Source organism: Cydia splendana, chromosome 6, assembly GCF_910591565.1.
Source record: "Cydia splendana chromosome 6, ilCydSple1.2, whole genome shotgun sequence".
NCBI lineage: Eukaryota > Metazoa > Arthropoda > Insecta > Lepidoptera > Tortricidae > Cydia > Cydia splendana.
This window is the reverse complement of record NC_085965.1, coordinates 15,830,564-15,854,858: the sequence shown is the minus strand read 5'-3', so window position 1 is coordinate 15,854,858 and position 24,295 is coordinate 15,830,564. Positions and strand designations below refer to the sequence as shown.

The 24,295-nt window shown below is 36.9% G+C and overlaps 2 protein-coding genes across 2 annotated transcripts; both read right to left on the bottom strand.

Moving 5' to 3' along the window:
• Positions 1 to 1,313: 1,313 nt before the first annotated feature.
• LOC134791877 (uncharacterized) lies at positions 1,314 to 2,796 on the bottom strand. The gene has a single exon (XM_063762998.1). The coding sequence runs from the start codon at positions 2,674 to 2,676 to the stop codon at positions 1,336 to 1,338; it is 1,341 nt and encodes a 446-aa protein (XP_063619068.1). The 5' UTR covers positions 2,677 to 2,796; the 3' UTR covers positions 1,314 to 1,335.
• A 4,290-nt stretch (positions 2,797 to 7,086) lies between these two features.
• On the bottom strand, positions 7,087 to 12,493 carry LOC134791668 (ecdysone oxidase-like). Its single transcript, XM_063762751.1, has 4 exons — positions 12,259 to 12,493; positions 11,343 to 11,495; positions 8,857 to 8,990; positions 7,087 to 8,778 (listed from the first exon to the last, which is right to left on the bottom strand). The coding sequence occupies exons 2-4, from the start codon at positions 11,482 to 11,484 to the stop codon at positions 7,192 to 7,194; spliced, it is 1,863 nt and encodes a 620-aa protein (XP_063618821.1). The 5' UTR covers positions 11,485 to 11,495; positions 12,259 to 12,493; the 3' UTR covers positions 7,087 to 7,191.
• Positions 12,494 to 24,295: the final 11,802 nt, after the last annotated feature.

The window sequence follows — 24,295 nt, the reverse complement described above, 5'->3', positions numbered from 1 at the left end:
ATAGGCTATAAAAATTCAACCCCTAAAAGGGGGGGTAGCCACAACACTCGATTGAGTTAAGTTTGCCCCTGAATCTTATGGCGCTACTTAAGAAGGAGGGGCAAACTTTTTACACGGCTGCCAAAAAACATAGAATGCTTTAACCGATTTAGACATATGATACATCATTAGAATCCTTACGTCATCCCGGGTGACATAGGCTATGTGACGTCATTATAAAAACAATATGGCGGACTTAATACGCCATACGCAACTTTTAGAAAAAAATATCGTGTAAACCTATCGAGCAGGGTATCAAAATGAAGGGCTGTGAAAGCCGATTAATAATATATATGCAACATGTAGGTTTAAGTTTGAGTTTAAGAAAATAAGAATTGACAAAAATGTTAAGAGAAGCTAATCTCATTAGACCAAATATTATTATTGAAAGGGATACTTACTAAACTAAAAGGAAGGCCCGATGTACGTGGCGCGCTGTACCAGTTCCAAAGCCGGGCGCCTTCGGCGCCTTCATACTAAAAGAGTCGGACGTAGCCCGCGGTATGTGGCGCGCTGCACGCGGTCCAAAGCTACGCGACTTCGACCTTCTCATACAAAAAGAGTCGGGCGTAGCCCAACGTACGTGACACGCTGTACGCTTGCCAAAGCCGGGCGCCTTCGGCGCCCTCATATTACTCAAAGCGTCGGGCGTAGCCCAACGTATGTGGCGCGCTACACGCGGTCCAAAGCCAGGCGACTTCGACTTTCTCATACTAAAATGTCGGACGTAGCCCGACGTACGTGACACGCTGTACGCTTGCCAAGACGGCTTCAGTGCCCTCATACTCCGTCGGGCGTAGCGCGACGCGACGTTCGTGGCGCGCTATACGCGTGCTCCAAAGGAGTCGGGCGTAGCCCGATATATGCGGCGCTCTGCGTGCATTCTGTACTGAGGACGCCCTTGCAAAAGTAATATAATGTGACTTCAAATAGTTAGTAACGAAATCATCACCCCAAAATTTATTAAATATAAAAGAAGTTCAAAAACTAAAACCCGACTACTACAAATCGCGCTCTAAAAACTATGAAACAAGATAGAATTCTTATCTGAAATTATCATGCAGGAAATATTAATGTTATAATTTTTTAAATAAAAAAATACAGCGTAATATAATTTACAATTTTTTTTTATATTTATTTAGCCGCTTACTGACACAGACCCCACAGACCGAATTCCACGCGGGCGGAGCCGCGGGCACAGCTAGTAATACATATGTATGTAATACATATGTATGAATAGAAAATAAGAACAAAGAAAAAATACAGATTACATATTTATTAACTTACATTCACAGATTATTCCAACAATTTTTCGTCTTCACTACTGACACTTGTATTGGCTCTCAACGAATCAGCCGACGACGCACTTGATATAGTGCCATCTCCGTCGCACTCGAACGGTGTTCCCGTCTGCGCTACTCGATACCTCTTCTTCCATTTCACTTCTCTTCTAACCCTGCCGCACACGTCTATCACGCTATTCCTCAATTCCATTGGTATACTAGAGTTGATAACATCACGTAGCAAGCCATCTCTGACATTTCTGCTTGAAGACCGAGGCATAGCTCTCCAGCTACTCCGACCAAGTCCACATTTATTCTCCTTCTTTCCTGAACAGTTTTTATGAATTTTTTGCTTCATATTGATCCACTCATCTTGAAACTCTCCATTTTGGCATTTCATGTGTATCCATTTCAAGGTATACATGCAGCAGGCGAAGGCCACAATTAATGAACATAAGCCTAGAATATAACCTAGTATAGATAGTATTGTAATTTTGCACGTGTTGCTGTAATCTACTTTTACTCCTTTCGGATAAGGATTCATTTTTCCCTGTAATATGTCCTCAAGGAGACTTAATTTTTGGGACACAGTTGAACAGTTTGACTCTATTTCTGCTTTTAAATCTTTTGCAACGTTCGGTATTTCTTTAACTATTATACTCAAACCATTTTTGATGGCATAGATGTCTTGAATTTCTACCGGGTGCTCTAAATCTCTACATAAATTTACTGTCGGCAGATAGGCTAACGTTGGTAAATCATTTTTGAGATCTCCAATACATGTTGCTGCTCGGACACATCTGTTCATATTTTCATCATAAAAAGGTTTTTCGTCCATATACTTCACTCCACAATCTACCGGAGAACAGTCATCCAAAGCATCCTCATCAATAGAGTCACAATTTCTTATTACTTTTTGTCCAATATACTTTTTTAACTCTCGCGATTTTCTTCTTAATTTTGTAATTCTTGTATCAAAAGGAATTTCTAATATTTTTGATTTGGTTTTATATCCGCACTTACACGTCACTTTAATATAACAAACACCCCTCTTATCATGATGAAATACAGATGGATACACGAATACTAACATTTCCTGGCCTCCTGGCATAATTTTTTGCACCTGATTGCCATACAGAAACATAGAATTGCAATCCTGATCTTTTTCAATAGAACAACACCTTTTAAACCTGGTGCCTATCCAACATGGAGCTTGATTTTCGTTCATGATTTTAAAGTAAAATTGCAGGGCAACAGAGTTTTCGTCTAGAGGAAGAGTTCCTTTAGAAAATATAGTTACAGAAAATGATTCTCTGGACATAAAATTAAGGAAAAGGAAGAAATAAACAAACATCTCTTTTGAAACATTAGGATGACATTGTCAAAATATTGATTGATATAAATTTACTTAGCAAATAAGTTTCGTCCTCTTTGATTCCTAGATTGAGTTTTTAAGTTATCTTTGTAAAAACTATGTGCAATTGTGGGCTCTACTAGTAAATGTACCCACTACCACTACTTAGCACTAAGTAAGTATATAAATAGTGTACCTATAGGTAATATAGCCTATATTACCTATAGGTACACTAGTTATATACTTACTTAGCTTGGGGAACGCCAAAATCAGGGGACAACCGTGTTGTCCTTTATTCGAAAAAATAGCGTCATCTATTTTGCTGAGTTGAAACTGTTTTTTTTTAATAATATGCCGTCCCGACACACTTTGCCGTACTTCACTTTATTCTGTCAGAATGGCTTAAGTGTCCAGGCCATCAAATTAATATTCAAGATTATGTCCCTTCTCTGTGATTTCATCTACCGGGTAGCTCTCTTCACGCACAACAACTGACGTAGTTACGTACTTACGTAGTTACGCCACTGCGGAAGGTCCCCCTTCCGCAGTGGCGTAACTAGGGGGGGCTGGGGGGCACGTGCCCCGGGCGCCGTCCAAGGGGGGGCGCCAAAATGGGCAAAAGACTACCTCTCCGCCTTGCCAAAAGGCAGCAGGGAAACTTTTGTCAGTCGTATTTACCACCACTGTGAAGTGTGAAATGCGGATGGTAATCTGGCCCACAGCATGGTCTAATAAAACATGGTCTTCTATTCCCAGAGTGACACGGGCCTACGTCACAATAACATTGCCACTTTATTTCAACATAACATGTTACATGGGTACATTATACCTATGGTTAATAAGTTAAAATATTTCTTTATAATTTTATAATTTTCATTTATATGTATTTTATCTTAAATTTTACAATAACACGTCATTTTTAATTATTCGTTAGCAATATCTTCCGATTCACGACAGAAATTTCAGACGTTCGGGTAATTCTGTTTACACTACTGACAACACAGGATAGCTCTGTCACATTTGATAATTCGGATCTAGATAACTTCATGCCCTGACCGTCATCCTTGTCGAACGCGTGTTAATTGTTATTTCCTTCTCGCTCAGTGTCAGCAGTCGCAGTGTTTTCCAAACTTTTCACGCCGTAAGCTTGGTAATTAATGTGTAACTGTGAATTAGTTTTTCAAACGTTTGTCTTGTATAGATAAATAAAGTTTAATTTAATACATTAAATTTGTTTTATTTTACTATGTTTCTACATGAATAACTTAAAATTAATGCCGTTAAAATAATTTTCACCGTTGGTTAAAATTCTCCCACATTTTAAAGTTTGAGAACCTGTAAACAGCATGATGACGTAGGCCCGTGTCAGTTAGGTCATACGCGAATCTCGGAATAGAGTACCAGGCGGAGTATATTATTATACCATGGCCCACAGCGCAAAAGAGAAAGCCGATCTTTTAGGTACTCTTTTTGCCTCGAACTCGACCTTGAAAGACGACGGTAGCGCCCTACTGCCCACCATCCCGCAGTGCGAATACTCTATGCCAGAAAATTCTATCAAGCAGAGGGATATTCGGCGGGAGTTGCTATGCTTTCGTTTTATAAGGCGAGCGGGCCGAGTGCTTCAGAGTTGTGTCCCGTGTTAGCGCGTCTTTTCCGTTAGGGGTCTCCTGTCGAAGTTACCATCTTATGGACTGTCCAAGAGACTACCTATGCAAATGGATCGCTAGCCCTTTGTCCGGCAGGCGCATATGAGCCGTAATAGACGGAACCTGCTCCAATAGCTGCTGCATATCTGTGACATGTTGTCTATCGACGACATTGATCGATATGCGGACGACAGTACTGGGGATTCCTATACAGGATGGCTAAAAAATAACTACATTCCCGAGATGCCAGGGAGGTTTTGGGATTATACTGAGCAACTTTTACTACGGGACCAACCCCGAAATCGCGAAAAAAAAGTTTACCCTCTCATAGAAAATGGACCAGCCAAAATGTAGGAAACAGCCAAATATTTTTTCGCGACTTAGGGGTTGGTCTCATAGTAAAAGTTGCTCAGTAAAACCCAAAACCTCCCTGTCAACGGAAATGTAGTTATTTTTTAGCCACTCTGTATACAGGGTGGTCCAAACCTTGACGTCCAAAAATTTTTTTTTGAATCCTCGTGGGTTATCAGAATATACCCCATGTATGTTAGCCGATTTTTCGTAGTTTTCGAGTTTATCTTTTAACTTTTGTTAAGAAATTCCGGGGTGAAGCTTTGCTTTGCTTTATGGGTCAAACAGATCACTGTGTTATGTCTTTCCTGTAGACATACACAAGAGTTAAGGGCTATAAAGGTTAATTTTCTTATTTAACCCTTATCCACGTGAAAAGGTCCTCCTTTTATTTAAAGAACTATGATAAAATCATTACTTACATGCCCACAAGCTGTTAACTATTGCCCACAGGAGGAAAAACTAGCGTGTTATCGCGAACAGTACATTTTTCTCTCCTGTGGGCAATAGTTAACAGCTTGTGGGCATGTAAGCAATGATTTTATCATAGTTCTCTAAATAAAAGGAGGACCTTTTCACGTGGATAAGGGTTAAATAAGAAAATTAACCTTTATAGCCCTTAACTCTTGTGTATGTCTACAGGAAAGACATAACACACTGATCTGTTTGACCCTTATGCCTTCTAATAATTGTTCGTAGTATTTGCACTGATAACATGAAATAGCGATGGGGAAGTGATCCCATAAAATAATAGTAGAAATAACAAAAGAGGATTTTTTTAATGAATTACTAATTTGGAAGCTTTCCACCTCAGTTCCTTTGACCGGCGACTCTGACAAATTATGACTATTAAGTAGGTATCACACTTTAGACCTTTTAAAAATACTTAGGGTCTAGCAGATTCTAAAATAACCAAAAGTCCTTGAAATCGCTTGTATTTTTTATTTATTTAGGTAAGGGCAACATCTAAGCTTGACATGCTTGAACGTAAAACTTTGTCTTTTTTTTTCCCAACTCAGCCAAGTGAGGATGCTGATTTTTTTTAGCAACTGCATCGTTTGTCAAGGATTATGTTACAAAAAGAAACATTCAAAAAGGTTCAATAGTTTTTTTAAATAAATTAATTGCTTCACCCCGGAATATGAATTGCGTGAGGAATCTAAAAAAAATTTTTGAACGTCAAGGTTTGGACCACCCTGTATAACACATGCCGTGCCAACATCACTCGTTCTGTGATACTAGAATGTCCTGAAAAACCTGTGTCAGGTATCGAGAGTATTCGAGAGCATTCTATCCAGAGTTTCGGTGTGGGATCGGGACAATTTAGTCCAATTCAATCCCACCAAGACTCAATTTTGCGCGTTTACCGCTAAGAAAACCTCATTTTTCAAGGCGCAACCCTTCCCATGTCAGGGAGTATTGGGAGCCTCGGTGTTGACATCTCATCAGTGACGTCCAATAATTTCGTAGCCACCTTGCTGGGTAGGCTGCGCTCGTATCCAAAATAACTCGGTGTGCTCAATAAAGGGAGGCGATACTTTACTCTGCGGGCTCAGCACGGTTCCATTTTTATCGACTATCACTATGCGCGTCCCTTTCGCACTTACATACTTGTTAGAACGTGACAGGCATGGTGACAAGGGATAAAAACGCGACCGTGCTAAGCCGCCTGGGGTAGACAGATCCCATATATTGAGTACTGCTGTCACCTTTGGACAGGAGCACCTGGATGCCACTGATTTGAAGGGTCCATCAAATCAGTCCAAAGGCGCGCTGTACCTATAAATAGTCTACGATCCCAAACTCACAAGCGATATTGAACCTTTAAGTCTAAGGAGATCTCCAAAAAAGAAGTGTATAAGTTTTAAAATGGTCGGCAACGCGCATGTAACACCCCTGGAGTGTAGACGTCCATAGGATGCGGTGACCGCTTACCATCAGGTGGGTAGTAAGCTTGTTAGCCACCGATGTACTAAAAAAACACATTTATTTATGTATTTGTCTAAATTAAAAGTAAACTTTAATAAGTAAAAAAGTAACCCTTTCGTTAGTTCATTTCGTTTGGGGGGGGGGGGGGGGGGGGGGAATTTGTTGTCTGCCCCGGGCACCATATCCTCTAGCTACGACACTAACCTTCCGTCAGCGTGGAGTGAACCTATCCCTCGAGATGCGCAAGCGAAGCAACAAGCTCGCCCACCTTTCCGTCGCCCACTGCACACATCCGAAATGTATGTCGTCGGCCCGTCAGTGTACAACGTCACGAACAGATTATTTTCATCTAAAATTATTGAAATACTGAAATACTTATTGTACCAATATGAGTAAATTACTTTTAAAAGTAAAGGGTTCGAAACGTCGGGATGTAGTATAAATTAATATACGCGATATAATCCGTTTCAATAGTTTTATTTCATGAGTAACCATCGCTGTAACAATATTAAATTACTTTACTTTAATTTAACAGGGATACTGATAAACTCGGCTCCACAAATACCTACAAACCGCACCATGTCAGTTATAACTCAGTTTTTTCTGTCCTTGCATAATGATCTTTAATGAAATCAGCAGCCCGCTCCGCAATCATCATTGTAGGAGCGTTTGTATTAACACTAGATATAGTTGGCATGACGCTCGCATCGACCACTCGAATTCCCTCCAAACCCAGCACTCTAAGTTTACTATCGACCACAGCAGTAGGATCTCCAGCTTTCCCCATCTTTGCAGTTCCCACCGGATGATATACATTGTATGTTAATGTTCTAGCCATACACTCCCAATATTCATCGCTTTCAAATACAGTTTCATCACAATCCTTAAAATAGATCCTTTGTAACTCGGCGTTGAATTTTCTAAATATTGGTGTGTTTAGAATCTCTAGTACTCTTTTAAGATTTGACACATAAATCTTCATATCACGTTCATCGCTAAAATATTTCGAGTAGATTTTAGGAAAGTCAGCAGGGTTTGTAGTTCGTAACATAATTCTACCTTTCGAATGAGGTCTGCATAAGGATATGAAGAAAATTATCATCTCTTTCTCAGCATTAAAATCCGAAAACTGTTGGCAAATCTCATTTTGAAACGACAAAGTGTTTGTACACATGGTATTAACGTAAGAGGTGTTTGGAAGGAAGTAATTATGGTCAATTTGTACATCAGGCAAAAGTTTATTACCGGGGACCGACAAGAAAGCATTGATGTTCGGTTGGTCGTAGTTGGTAGAATATGGGCCAGTATGCTCTAACAGGTATTGAGCTGCAGCTTTAAGCCAATACGTATCATCCCTTTTCTTAGCTCCAGTATCAATAGTTACAGGTACAGGTATTCTGACATGATCTTGAAGATTTTCTCCAACTGGCAAATCTGCTACAGGTGCAATTCCTAATTCTTCCAAATGTGCCTTAGGTCCAATGCCTGACAGCATCAAAAGAACTGGCGTGTTCACAGCACCAGCACTTAGTATAACTTCCTTATTTGCAAAAAATGATGCTTTACTCCCGTTGCTTAGAGTAGCTTTAACTCCTTTAGCTGTTTTGTCCTGCATAATAATTTCGAATGCAAAAGTTTTTTTTAGAAGAAACAAATTGTTTCTTTTTCTTATAGGGTTTAGAAAAGCAGTCGCAGTGCTGACTCTTTTACCTTTGTAGTTGCTTCCTCTAATTTTTCCCACTCCCATTTGACTGTCTCCATTCAAGTCGTCCAAAAATTTCAAACCCATTTCTTGATAGGCCTGCGTTAACATTTCAGCTACACCATCATGGGTAAAATTTAACTGATCGACAATGAACTCTCCATTGGTGCCGTGATCTTTTCTTAATTCGGGGTTTTTTAATATAAATGGGTCGACAACCTTTTCGCTTTTTTTGAAATATTCTTTTATCGTCGGCCAGTCCCAGTCGTTGTTAAAATTCCAAGGTTCGTAGTCTTCAGGGCTGCCTCTCATATGCAGGAGACCGTTGATAGAGCCAGTGCCGCCTAGGAGTCTCCCGCGGGGCCAGAACGAACGACCATCGACGCATCCCCTGTTAGTCGTCTCGTCTACCTCTGTAAAGTATTGCCATGCTTGTGGACCCCTATGTGTCGCACCGGAAAAATTGGGAATCTGAAATTGTGATGATGTATTTATTACGGATCATTTAAATATATGTTTTTATATATTTATATCGACTATATTACTTACCACGCTTTCTATAAGTGGGTCGTCGCCTGCTTCAATGAGGAGAATCTTCCAGTCCTTCACCTGCGTCAGACGATTCGCAAGCAACGACCCCGCGGTACCCGAGCCCACAATAATGAAGTCGAAGCTGGTGCCATCTATAATACAAAACGATTTGGGATTATTGGGATTTTAATGTGCAAAACGAAAAGTTCAGGTGTAATTTGACGACCGGTCAGGCCTAGTGGGTAGTGACCCTGCCTGTGTGAAGCCGATGGTCCTGGGTTCAAACCCGGTAAGGGCATTCATTTGTGCGATGATCACAGATATTTGTTCCTCAGTCATGGTTGTTTTCTATGTAAGTATTTATATATTACATAATTATATCGTTGTCTGAGTACCCACAACACAAGCTTTCTTGAGCTTACTGTGGGGCTTAGTCAATTTGTGTAAAAATGTCCTATAATATTCATTTATTTATTTAATTTAGACACAGGCTCTGCCTGGTTTAGGGCTTACCAGACACCTCCTGTGCATGTACTGTGTTTATATTTTTTTTCTATTCTTATTTGCAAGCCTCTAGTAAGCTGCATGTACATACGTTAAAGCTTATAAAACGTACCTAAGTAAAATTTGCATGACGGTTCCCTGCACTCACATTGACTTTAAATTTGAAAAGCAATTTTATGTTACTGCAGAATAATATTTAAATCGTATTACATATCGTCAGATTAACAATTATTTCAGAAATCTAGAGTTAATTTTTAAATACTGTTTTACACACATTTTTTCAATCTTTATTATACACCGTGTTTTTTTTTGATTTCCGTTAATTTCAGGGGTGCATTCCTGAGCTTAAATCAAGTAACGTTGTCAAAGACACCGATATTCTAATTAACTCCATTTCGGAGATAATCAATAATTATTTTTTTTCCTATAAGGCCTCTACAAGCGTGTACACTTGCCTTAGGGCCGGTTTACGTATTGATTAGTGTTTAGAATGGGTTCATGCATTTGCTACTAAACTTAAGTACAATCTCGGTCGATCGATGTTCGAAATGACATTAATATATGGTGCTGCTGTGCCCGGCGATCAGCGCTCTTGTCAAACTGTTAAAGATCTGTGAGGAGTATGCGGTGGCCCATGGCCTGATGTACAACACCAAGAAGAGCGAACTACTCGTTTTCAAGGCAGGCAAAAAGGAGTTTACGTCAGTTCCTGCTGTATTGTGGTGTTCCTCTAAATAGAGTTTCACGGTTCAAGTACCTCGGGCACTGGGTCACCGAGGACCTCCAGGATGATGCTGACATAGAAAGGGAGCGCAGGGCATTGTCAGTAAGGTGCAACATGCTGTCACGTAGGTTTGCACGGTGTGACAGGGATGTCAAAAAGACCCTTTTTAAGGCTTTTTGCCAGTCCTTTTACGCGTGCAGCCTATGGACAAATTACACGAAAAAGACCCTCAATGCCCTGCGTGTCCAATACAATAATGGTTTCCGCATGCTGATGGGACTGCCACGTTACTGTAGCGCCTCGGGGATGTTTGCGGAGGCTAGAGTGGACGCGTTTATTGCGATAATCCGTAAACGCACTGCATCCCTCATGCGCCGAGTATGTGACAGTTCCAACAGTCTGCTTCAGCTCATTCCTGGAAATCCCGCTGGTACACTCTGGAGGCACTGGAATGACCTACATATGGGATCTAGAGGCACGGTATATAATTTAATGTAAACAGTTATTGTGATTTTAATGTTAATTTAATTTATTTTTGATTTAATTTCAATTTAATTTCAATTTAATTTCAATTTAATTTCAATTTAATTTCAATTTAATTTCAATTTAATTTCAATTTAATTTCAATTTAATTTCAATTTAATTTCAATTTAATTTAATTTTAATGTAATTGTGTTGACATGTATTTTTAAGTTTATTTTTAATTTTATTATGATGTTATTATTGTTTGTAATTATGTATGGGTATATTTTTTGCCTGAAATAAAGAATTTGATTGATTGATTGATTGATTGATATGTCACAGATTTCAATTGTTTGGTTGAGTTAAATCTAATGCCCGTGTTACAACAACGCTATATGCTACATTTAATTACTTTTTTAACTTATTTTTTTTTTCACAAAAGCAAAAAAAAAAATTTTTTTTTGAAAATTAACTATGCCATTTAGTTAACGACCATACCCCGAAGTTAACGGAATTCAATAAAAACACGGTGTATTACCTACTAGTATACTAAGGTGAAAATATGTATTTCGGAAAACTGATTAGGTAGGTACTTAATGAAGTTTTGAAAATAGTTTGGCATTATATCTTAACGTATGAATAAGTTTAAGCCTTACTACCCTCCTACGGGCTACCGCTGATGTTACACTGTCCTATATATTATACTACTATTTGCGTTACACCTCCTTCAACGTTAAATAGGTAAGTATGTTCTGGTTGACGATTTTTTATTAAATTTATAGGTACCTAATTCGGGTATTCTTACAGTACACACCAGAAACTCTGTCTAGATGGTCCTTCGGCCAATCCTCGGTAAGCAGGCATTGCGCCGCCAGAAGTTGGGTGATCAGGTTCCCAAACACTGTGCCCGCAGAACCCTGGCTGTATGAAGCACAGGGATGCTCCAGGCATACCATGGTTTTTGTTACTGGAAGAAGGTACGAGGATAATAAGCATATTTTTGTTATTATAAATTAATGTAATGACAGTTAATAATAATTTTATAAAAATGCTATAAATCGATTAAGAAAGAAATACCAGATTTTTGGGCAAACTAAACTGTTGTGAGGGTCAGCTAAATGCATATTAAACTAGGTTGCGAGTTTGATATTGAATAAAATACAGCGCACTATCAAGAACAATTATTATTCTTGCGGATTGCGATAGTGTGAAGGTTTAATGATCCCGTACGCTTCTATTTAGTATACGAATTAAAAGTTAGATGGCGCTGTTCCATGTAGTAAAAACGCTAAATCATGCTCTTATAATTTTACTTAGTAGGACAATGACCCAAGGTACTTATATTTTGCGTTTAGTTACCGAATCTCACACCAGATGGCACTGTTCCGTGTTTTTTCTGAATCGCGTTGTTAAGAATTTTCTGGGAATGATGACTTATATTTTTATTGTGTATTTAGTTATCGAATTATAAGCTAGAGGGCCCTGATTCGAGTTATAAAATTCCTCAATCGCGCTGTCAACATTTTTTAAGCCCCAGCCAGACTCAGACAAATACATGATATTGAAATTACACACACAAGTAGACGAAATATGTACAGCATAAAAAACGGAAAAGACAAAAATGGGAAATTGCATGTATTTTTTTACAAATCGGAGGTCTGATTTTGGAGCGAACTACTAGTATACGCATTGTATAAGTATATGAAAATGATATTTTTTATTGTACTTACTTTGTACGATAAATACTATACAACAACTGGTCTACGCACTAGGAAACTAGAAATTATAATGGCCACAGTTATTGAGAGGCACCTAGCCGGCTATTTATAAAACTGTATACATTAAAGACATTGACTCTAATCGAGTAATCAGCATAATGGTTTGCAAATATATTACCCAATGAAAAATAAAGGCGATACGATACCATGTAAACATCGAACATACCTATTAAAGATAGTGATAGTTTTTTGATTACCTAATCCGCAAACAGACACTTTATTATTTTTTATTTTTATGATATAACGATAGGATATTTTCATACTAGTCAAATCAGTTACTTTTTTAGAACTGTCAAAATGATTTGCTGATATATGGCTGATATGGAATTTGTATGAAACATTACATCGTGACGTCACGGTCAACTCACCTACTTTTTATATTTCTATCCGATTTATTAAATAGAACTTGTGTTTAAAAATAACTCCTATCTGTGTTTTTCTAATAATTATCTGGTGCTTTATTTCATGCATGGTGTAAAATAATTTATTTTAAATACAGTATAATACCCTATGGTGGTATAGTTGATGCTGACTGCGCAATAAATAGTAGGTACTAGGTATTACCTGGTATTACATAATGACTTAAGAGTAACATGAACCTAGCCGCGCCATACAATCGAAGTTACGAATACAAATACTCTTTTATCTTTATTGCACACCTCAATATAAGAAAACAATACAAAAGAAAACAGAAATACAAGCAGAGGTAAACAACAGGCGGTCTTATCGCCAAAAAGCGATCTCTTCCAGGCAACCTTTGGGTAGCGGAATTAGGTGTTGCAAATGCAAGGAATGAAACCTAATTAACATGGAAATAAAAATAAACAAAATAAAAATACATAAAGTGTCATTCTATGGAACTTGCTAATAGTAGGAGATCCCACATATATGGTCGACCTTCACCAATCTGTCTGACGGATGAAACTATGAAAATATGAAAGAAAATATGTTCTAGAACATAAATAAATAGGGTTGCCTAAAGAAATATGGTCAAGGCTATTTTTAATAAATTTTTGAAAAAAAAATTTGGTCGTCAAATTTCACCGATTTGTCTGACGAACGAAATAGGTTTCAATAGAAAGTATACAACTTGTACAACATAAATAAACCAGGTTGCCTATCTTTTTCCGGTCACTATTATGTGGTTGCCGTGTTTAAAGAGGAGATTTTATATCCATATTTTATTCGATAATTGCACTCATCTGTCTGACCCTTGAATTATACATCAAAATGATGGTAATTTTATTTCAAATACAATGGTGTAGGGTTGCCTGCGAAAATCCGATCACAAATAAGGGTTGCCAGGCTTTTAAATAAAATAAGAAGGGAAGACTTTTAGCGATAACTCATAAACGGCTTAACTGATTAAGTTTGTTTTAATTTTATTTGAATGAGTTTTCTAGGCACTATTTTCATGATTTTTTTCATATTTTTTGGACCGATGGTACAAAAGTTAGAAGGAAAAACCTTTTTTATTTCTAAACGATTATTTCCGAAATGATTCACTTTATCAAAAAATGTTGTTTAATGACCCCTACTTATTTTGAATGGCCTATCCAACGACACCTCACGCTATAAGGTTGAAACGATAAAAAAATTGTCACACACATGTTGTTTCTTTCGAAGCGATTATTTCCGAAAGTATTCACTTTATCAAAAAATGTTCTTCTAAAACCCCTATTCATTTTAAAAGACCTATCTAACGAAATCCAACACCATAGGGTTGACATGAAAAAAAAAAACCTTACATACAGTTTGTTTCTTTCGAGGCGATTATTTCCTAAGATATTCACTTTATCAAAAAATGTTTTATAAAAACCGTATTTATTTTAAAAGACCTATCTAACGACATGTCACACTATGGGATTGAAGCGAAAAAAAAATTGTCACATACATTTTTTTCTTTTTTTTCGTTTGATACCTATGTTGTGAGATGTCATTTGATATAAGTTTTAAAATGAATAAGGTTCTTCAAAAATAATTTTTAGATAAAGTGAATATTTTAGGAAATAATCGCTTCGAAAGAAACAAAATGTATGTGAGGATTTTTTTTTCGTTTCAACCCTATGGTGTGGGATGTTGTTGGATAGGTCTTTCAAAATGAATAGGGGTTTTAGAAGAACGTTTTTTGATAAAATTGAATTTTCGGAAATAATCGCTTCGAAAGAAACAAAATGTGTGTGATAATTTTTTTATCGTTTTAACCTTATAGTGTGGGGTGTCGTTGGATAGGCCATTCAAAATAAGTAGGGGTCATTACACAACATTTTTTGATAAAGTGAATCATTTCGGAAATAATCGTTTAGAAAAAAAAAAGGTTATTCCTTCTAACTTTTGAATCATCGGTCCAAAAAATATGAAAAAAATCATGAAAATAGTGTTTAAAAAACTCATTCAAATAAAATTAAAACAAACTTGATCAGTCAAGCCGTTTATGAGTTACCGCTAAAAGTCTTCCCTTCTTATTTTATTTAAAAGCCTGGCAACCCTTATTTGTGACCGGATTTTCGCAGGCAACACTATACCTTTATATTTGCAATAAAATTACCATCATTTTGATGTATAATTCAAGCGTCAGACAGCTGAGAGCAATTATCGATATAAAATCACCTCTTTAAACACGGCAACCACATAATAGTGACCGGAAAAAGATAGGCAACTTAGTTTATTTATGTTGTACAAGTTGTATAAGTACTTTCCATTGAAACTTATTTCGTTCGTCAGACAAATCGGTGAAATTTGACGAAAAAAATTTTTTTTTTCAAATATTTATTAAAAATAGCCTTGACCATATTTCTTCAGGCAACCCTATTTATTTATGTTCTGGAACATATTTTCTTTCATATTTTCATAGTTTCATCCGTCAGACAGATTGGTGAAGGTCGACCATATATGTGGGATCTCCTACTATAACTATGTAAACAAGTCACTTGTACATTCTCATTTTAAACAGTCACCGCCACACCGCTGAGCTACGGCACAGAATAATTAATAGTACTACCGTACAGAAAGGAAACTTCCTACAAAAACGAAGTTTGACAGCGGTTCAGGGTCGAATCATGCTGTCCCTTTCTAATATATGGCACTATCCCTTTCGGCTATTTAGGGTTGTCAAAAATCAAGTGATTATCTTATCTGTGGTCGTGCACGCAAAAGGAAGTCAAGTGGTGCCAACCCTAATAATTGCTCGGAGCAATGCTGAGCCGAGCGGAGCCGAGTTTGACCGAAGTCATGAGTTTCGCACCCCTGGCTACGGTCGTAGCGCTACGGTTCCCGGTATGTATAGAGAGCGGAAATACTTCGTAGAGACAAAACGAAAACGTGTCGTTATTAGCGCTGAAAGGGTTAAAATTCGATAACTTTCGTCAGTTACTAATTTCATGAAGGTATTTAGGTGTTTGAATTAGCCTCTAAATACCTACAGGCTATTTATTATGTTACTTAGGCCCACTTGCACCATCCCACTAACCCGGGGTTAAGCGGTTAAACCGCTAACCTAGTGTCAAATTGTACTGGTAATTAAACCGTGGCAACTCCAGGTTTAACCGGTTAACCCCGGGTTAGCGGAATGGTGCAAGTGGGCCTTAGGTATATATAATTTTTTGCTAATTAATGAAGGCTTTATAGTGCGTGTTCAGATATTATTGAGCACCTCGGCTGCTCCGATATATCAGATGGCGACTGTACCTACAGGTTGATAATTCGTTCACGTCGTTCATGAAGATTTGGTGAATCTATATATAGGTACCTACTTACCTTGATTAAAAACCGAACGTAAACACCAATATTATTTTATCTGCCTATTTATTAAATAAAGCCTTAGGTAATCTCTTTTAAGTGGAAACATTTACCTTATTAACTTAATTAGGTACTTACACACCAAAACTTTTATTCTCCAACATTTCTGTTCTATTTCTGTGCTATTGTTATACAGTGAAACCTGGTTAATTGGCACCTGGATAAATGGAAAACCTCAATAATTGCAACCAAAAGTCCGGTCCCGGTCCCTTGAGAGAAAAGGCCTCTATAATTGAAATTTTGGAACCTCTATAATTGGAATTTAGATTTTAGGGCTTTTCGTAATTTTGCCTCTGTAATTGACCACGTCGCAACTAAGACCTCTATAATTGACACTGTGCTAAAAAAATCCGTTATTTTTGCTCTCCTTTTTACCTCTATTATTGAAACGAGTCTTACTTATTACCTCTGTAATTGAAATAATGTAGTTGTAGACAGCAGAAAAAATATTTTAATAGCAATGATCATTTTATTTATATCTTCATCCAGAATTCCATTTATTTATTGGGTATCTATCACAGCCTGTAGTAGGTGAAATATTTTTTATTAAATCAAAAACAAAGTATGCTTTTTACATTCCAATAAAACTTTCTTCTACAATTCAAAGGAATTTTTTAAACCCAAATGATTAATAATAAAATAAAGTAGTAATTAATGTAGTGTAAAAGTGCAAGTATAGAAGCTATATATAGACCAGAAACCCAGAACGTAAGCGTGTAAATCTACTTTCAATGGTTATTTGCACCTCCATAAAAGAAATTTGTCAGAACGCAACCTCTATTAATGAAAACCTCTATAATTGACACAACGATTTTTTGAACCTCGTTAATTGACACGACCTGCTTAAATGAAAAACCTGGTTAATTGACAAAAAATGGCCGGTCCCTTGAGATTGCAATTATCCAGGTTCCACTGTATTTCCCTAAATAGTACCAAGTTGAATCGCTCAAGCTATTTCCTAATGTGCCCTGTATCACAATACCCAGTGAGACGAGCTTGATTGTTAGTTAGCCCCACCGTATCAATTACCAATCATCTTAACTAGGATGTGTCTAAGATATTGATCTGTCAATTACTCTTAGTACTGATGCGTGGGAGGGTACTTAGGGTGCTCGAGCAAACAGATTAATTGGGTATATCTGATAATGATAAGGGTGGCTAACCAAGATGACAATCGAGTCGCTTAACTTCCCACTCGGGTAAATCGAGTTATTCCCACTAGTTACCACCAGTATTGAATGCTAACAATATTTTGGTGGTAACTACTGGGAATTTTTTTCCCACCTTTTACCACTGGTAACTACTGGGAAAAAAAATTCTCACTAGTTACCACCAACTCGTGGTAACTAGTGAGATTAGTTTTAGTAGTTAGTTTATTTATTAGTTACCACTGGTAAAAGGTGGGAATTTTTTTTCCCAGTAGTTACCACCAAAATATTGTTAGCATTCAATACTAATAAAAACAGTATAAATAGTATAGTATAAATGTAGCGTGCTGTGATAAATAATTATGTGTCAGTTAGTGATTCAGTAAACTGCTTTAAAAGTGATCAAAAATATTAAAACAGTTTTACCGGTATAAGTGTAAAAACTGTTATAATAGAACGAAATGAAGTAGCTGTAAATAATAAAACGAAATCAGTTGTCAGTTTTTGACTGATTTGTTTGTTCGTTTGTATAAATATGTAATTCAATTTACAGTTAAAAAGATAAATTTAATCCGAATAATAAGTTAATGTCTACTTAACTAGAATGAGACTCTTCTATTTTAGTTTTTACACTTATACCGGTAAAACTGTTTTAATATTTTTGATCACTTTTAAAGCAGTTTACTGAACCACTAACTGACACGTAATTATTTATTAGAGCACGCTACATTTATACTATACTATTTATACTGTTTTTATTAGTATTGAATTCTTACAATATTTTGGTGGTAACTACTGGTAAAAAAAAATCCCACCTTTACCAGTGGTAACTACTGGGAATAAAAATTCCAAGTAGTTACCACCAAGCCGAGTTGGTGGTAACTAGTGGGATTTTTTTTCCCTGTAGTTACCAGTGGTAAAAGGTGGGAAAAAAATTCCCAGTAGTTACCACTGGTAAGAACTTGGTGGTAACTAGTGGGAATTACCCGGTAAATCTATCCGTCAGATTATGCGATTTTGGTGTTAAGAAAAGGTAATAGGGTAGATATTTGCTGAGAGGTTCGAATAGATTTACCCGACTTTGAAGTTAAGCGACACAATTATTGATAAAAAACGCCAAACGACGAAAAATATTCCCAAAAGTGAAATAAATCCAGCTAGTATCGGAAATTTATGGATTTTTATGGCGTGATTGTACTACCGCCTATGCAAAAGGTATGCGCGTTACGCGCCTTGCAATTTTTTAATTTATCTGGGTGCCTAGCCAACATGCCAATCGTTTACGCTCCGTAGCGCTAAATAAACGCAACGGTCTTTGTCGCACTAATATTGATGAGCGATTAGTTAGATTACTACGCTACGCTACGGAGCGTAAACGATTGGCACGTTGGCTAGGCATACTGATTGGTCTTGATCATTTTAGGTCTAAATTTATTCGCTTTAGTTTCACTGAATCAAAACATCATGTTGTAACCGCCCAACTAAACAGTAGAAGATAAGATTAAGATCACGAGATGAAACGATAGTCAACCGCAACTTTTGACCGCCACAGACGGCTGTGGACGTCATCGGAAAGTCTTGCAAATGGCGCCAACGACGGCTACAGCCGTCAGCTTCGCAAATGCAATACGGACTTACGCGGGACTCCGTAAAGTTCAATTTCGCTTAAATAATCGCGATCACGGCGTCCGGGGCACAGCATATGCCTTCGCAGTCTGGCGTTCAAAGGTTTAACGTTCACAATGGGATTCAACGCGTGCAGTAAAGCGTAATTATAAATAGACAAAGGAAACGATAGCGGAAATTAATGGTGCTGTTATTGATGGAGTTTCATACCCTCGTTTGCTTATACTGGAAGATTAATAAGTTTACATTTTTTAGGTATATTCTTTGAAATAAATTAATTATTCCTACCTAAGGATTATACCGCGTATTAATTTAAAATACATCAATTAAGTACATCATTCGTCAATGAGGTTTCGAGTCCTTTACCAGCACTTGATGTCACGGGTAGACTAATCACTAAATTATTTTACTTCATGGATAACTATTGCGGCAAGCGAAGACTCCTTTCCAGTTAAAGTTAAGTTTACCAGAAATGGCAAATATAAACTGTTGTTGAGATCATGTTTGTTTAATTAAAAAATGCGAGATTACGAAGTAATGATGGTAAATTGGTTTGTTTACATTATTCCCAATTGCTATTGAACACCGATTCTCTTAGACTTATATCGACCGGGATATGAACCGTGATTACCTTTTGTATTGATTTCGAGCTCCCGATATTTCGACGCAGTTACATGCATCTTGTTCATGTATCGAGAGCTCGAAAACAATACAAAAGGTAATCACGGTTGATATCCCGGGCGATATAGGTAAGCCTAGTGACACTAACCGTGAATCATGCTGTCACCGATTTTATTATTGTCACCGACAGTTGAAGAGTTTAAAATTTAAACCTCTAGACAACTAGGGTTCACACAAAACAATGAGTAATAAAAACACACCAAATTGAAAAACTTATATATTTTAATTAAATAGTTACATTAATCTTTACAGTTTCTCCCTAGGCTAGTGACGCATCGATGCATTTTATTGGTCAAAAATTAATATATTAAAAAATAATTTATCTACATAATCGGTAAACATAATCATAAATCAATAACCATTTGAACCTGTTCTAAAGTTAATAAGGCGAAAAAAGTCCCGTGTTGCCAGAGTAAGCGAGGCCGAGACAAGCGTGTCAAAAGTCGTGTAAAAATATTGCTTACTGGCGGCTTAGCACGGTCGCGTTTTTATCCCTTGTCACCATGCCTGTCACGTTCTAACAAGTATGTAAGTGCGAAAGGGACGCGCATAGTGATAGTCGATAAAAATGGAACCGTGCTGAGCCCGCAGGTGTTGATATTTTGTAAAAAATGTGGATGCGATGATACTCTACTGGCAACACAGTCGTACAAACTGTATACAATTTACTTGACATGATCAATACTAATAAATGAGGGTGGTAAAATAACTAAATACACAATATAAATTGGAATAATTTGTACGCAACTCAAGAAGGGTTGACCTAGCTAAGTATCTTGCGTATATATATTGTCGGATACGGTGCTCCAAACATTTTTGGTGATTATAATCTTCATTCTGGCATTAGCCTCTGCCAATGTTTAAATGGTACAGAATGCCGTATCATACAATACAAGATCCTTGAACTGGACGTAGAAGCTTGTTCCTGTGGACTTTCTTGCCATCTAAAAGTTAGGGCAATTTACGCAAGGGTATATTAAGTATAGTATTAATTTCATTAAAATATCTACAAAAAACAAAGGCGAAAAAGCTCCATTAAACAACTTTGTTTGATGAAAAGTGCAACTGCTTCGTTAAACCAAAACTCACATTGGTTGTTAATCAATAAAATACTCACTTACCCTAACTTCCAGAGCTTAGTATTTTGGGAGTTGACAGTCATAGTACTAGCAAATCGTACTATAAACATGTTTTTTGTGATGGTGTCCGTATTTGATAATTATAGGAAAACCTCGGGCAAGTCCACAGGATTTGAGATGTCAGTGTTCTAACTTAACTTTAAATTTAATATTGACATGTTTCGCTGACAATTTCTTGCTTTTCTCGACTGCTAATAAAACTTTACACAACCCCATATGTCCTAAAAACAGGACATTATGATTACTTTATAATAGGAAAATAATCCGTAGAATAGAGGGGTATATAAAGTATTATTAATTGTACACGGGTACATAGCAACCGCGAGCCTCCAGGGCTGTCTATTTTTTTATAGCAATAGCAAAAAATCAAGAGATGTCCTCTACGATACACAATGTTATGGAGTCTAAGGCACGTCAAACAACATGAGACCTTACATCGTACGCCTGCTTGGACGTCTTCGCTGGGCCACCGCAGTACGTAGCAGCTTAGGGTGGTCCAATTTCTTTGTCTAATGTGTATTTGCATCTCACATTTTGCTCAGTGAGAATGAGACGCAATGCATATTGGACCAAGATATTGAACAGGTGGAATACCAACCTTAACCTTTTGAACGCCAAACGGCACATCCATTTGCCGTGCCACTGACGCCACGGGGGTAAAATGTAGTTTTGTGAATAAATAATGCCAACCTAAAAGTGGGGTGTTTTTCAGTAGATTTTCATCAAAAAACGATCGACGTCAAATGCCGTCTTTGGCGTCGTTGTCGCGATTTTGCGTTGACGTCAATTGCCGTCTGTGGCGTTCAAAAGGTTAATAACGAATTGATGCAATGGTATGTATACAAGTGTGTGAAAGAATCAATGTGTTAAATGGGTTATTATAATATTATTATATAATATAACACAAGAGCTAAATAATAAAAAGTTTTTTTGCAAGCGGGACCTTGAGAGGTTTAGGTGACGTAATATTTGATCATATATTTGCCTTCGTTTTGATACATTTGTTAACCAAAGTTCTCAAAGTATTAATCGTCACGTAAAGTATAGACTTTGTTAATTACGAAAAATGCATATATCTATGTAGTGACCCATAGCAAATTAACCGATTAGTAGTTATAATTAATTAACAAAAACTTTTAATTTATATTCATTATACTTGAGCAATACAGTCAGTAAACTGCTGGCATCTAATACTGAGAAGGTAATGTATGTATATAGGCTAATCTATATCCTTCGTGAAATCCATTGGCAAATATCATAATTATTAACTTCGCCTTAACAGTCTCGTTTTTTTAGTAATGTTCTTTATAAAATACATAATAAAAATGCAGCCCTTAAGATCGATTTTCCTAGGATAGCGGTGCCGTCATATAGCGGCCGTCTCCATACTAAATAATACGGCTAAATATGGATGTCGTAGTATTTGTATGGAGACGGCCGCTATATGACGGCACCGCTATCCTAGGAAACCAGAGCATTACCAAGGGTAAAAGGATGGTATTATTAATACAAATGCATGTATGATAGAGGTTCTCAAACTGCTATGTACTGCAATAGCCCTATAGAACCTTAAGTTAGTTTTACAATCATTTAAAAAGGCCGTCCTCACAATAAGCCAATCAATGCCAAATCGTTAATTTAGTCAACAATCTACAGTATTACACCTTTTTTAAAATTCTCTGCCGGCTTATACAGGATGGCCAAAAAATAAGTGCATTTCCGTTGCCAGGGAGGTTTTGGGATTACACTGAGCAACTTTTACTATGGGACCAACCCCGAAATCGCGAAAAGAAAATTACCCTTCCATAGAAAATGGAGCAGCCAAAATGTATGAAACAGCCAAATTTTTTCTTCGCGATTTCGAGGTTGGTCCCAAAGTAAAAGTTCCTCAGTATAATCCCAAAACCTCCCTGGGAACGGCAATGCACTTATTTTTTGGCCAACCTGTATATAAGTCGGCATATGTGGCTTTCCATTACAGAAGGGTCCAAGCCTTCAAGTGCAATAAGGACGTTTCCATCTGAAATTCCAATATAAATTCTGATAAAAAGGTCCTTATTGCAGAAGCAAAAGGACCCTTCGCTGTTGGAAAGCCACATAAGGCTATCTCAGTTCTTTGTAGCGTAATGTGAGGAAGGCCTAAGGACCAGGCTAAAGGACTGAAATAAACACCGTAGCGACCTCAAGCCTGTTCTAACCAATTATTTTCAAATATCAATTTAATCATTACAAAAGTTGAATTTTAGTTTAGAACTACAATCTATGTTATGTTTAAAGTTCATTTCAAAACGATTCAAGAGACGATCATCCTCATGTATGTTATTCTCGCCACCCGTAAGAATTACACTGAACTCCATCATCCTTTGTTAATGATTCCTAATTTAAAATCAATTTGAAACAATCTTCAACATAACTTTTGTTTGTTTTCATACGATATTTTTTTCTTTCTTATTTACCCCCAAAATTGTCGTACAGTTAGAACCCTACGTCACAGCTTTATCCAGTCTATATAAAAACTTCATTTACATATGTATACCTCATACTGTGTAATTTATTTACCTTTTAAATAGGAATCAACGAAAAACACCATAATTTTCAATTTTATTTACAAAATTCCTGACATCCACCTACAATAAGATGTATATGCAGTAAAAATAAAATGCATTAGGTATGGTAGTTTTTCCTTGGTCTCCATTGTTTATCCTACACCACCTCACTGGCTGTATTGACATGTTTCCCACTCACCATACGCAAAAAGAAATAAACATAATTGATATACATAATTTAAATAGTGCTAATGACAAGAAATTTATTAGACGAAGAAATACTAGAGGACTGAGCATTAACTCTGGTGAACTGCATAGGTTAATGGGTTAATTTGATCAAATTATTACTTATACAGACATAATTTTTTCACTACTTAAACTTAACACAGGGAATAGTACTAATGATGTAATGATGAAGTAGTGGTACAGAAATTTATCGCTATACACTCTGTTAGCACAGAAGTATGTTGCGATATATTTGGCCACTTTGACACTATCTATTTGATGCTAACTGTACCACTAGGTATCATTAGTCAATTTTGGCGTGTTGTTACTATTGTCAATATTTATTGACGATATATTTGTGATTTTATTTATTTTGATTATGCCGATCACCAGAGTCAGAGTACAGTTCTATATGTGTCAGAAGTCGTTACTATATTTAGTAATTGTTCAAGAGTTAAGTGAAGAAATTAGAACTAAAAATCGGCCTTCAGACCATGGCTCCGTGTCACAACCCGCCGAGATATATTCAACATTGAAAAGATCTATAAAAAAAATGTACTGTCTGAAAAATCTTGTTAAAAACGCTGTCTATTTTTGTGATAATGATTGTGTTGCATTATGTATCACGAATAATGAATACTTGAATAGTAATAGTCGCCATAAGAAGTAATAACCAAGCTTCGCTTAGTCAAACTGTTGAATTACCCACTTTTTAAATAATGCTTACAAGTTTCAAATCAAGACACCCGAAGGCGCTATGATTTCAAAACCAGAGTTAAAAATTATAAAAGAATTGTAAAGCCTCAGAATAATTCGTGGTTATATT

Coding starts and splice junctions, on each gene's coding strand:
- LOC134791877 (XM_063762998.1), bottom strand. CDS start 2,676: ATGTTTGTTTATTTCTTCCTTTTCCTTAATTTTATGTCCAGAGAATCA.
- LOC134791668 (XM_063762751.1), bottom strand. CDS start 11,484: ATGGTATGCCTGGAGCATCCCTGTGCTTCATACAGCCAGGGTTCTGCG. Junction 8,991..11,342: donor CCATCTAGACAGAGTTTCTG/GTGTGTACTGTA, acceptor TTTGTATTATAG/ATGGCACCAGCTTCGACTTC. Junction 8,779..8,856: donor ACCCACTTATAGAAAGCGTG/GTAAGTAATATA, acceptor TCACAATTTCAG/ATTCCCAATTTTTCCGGTGC.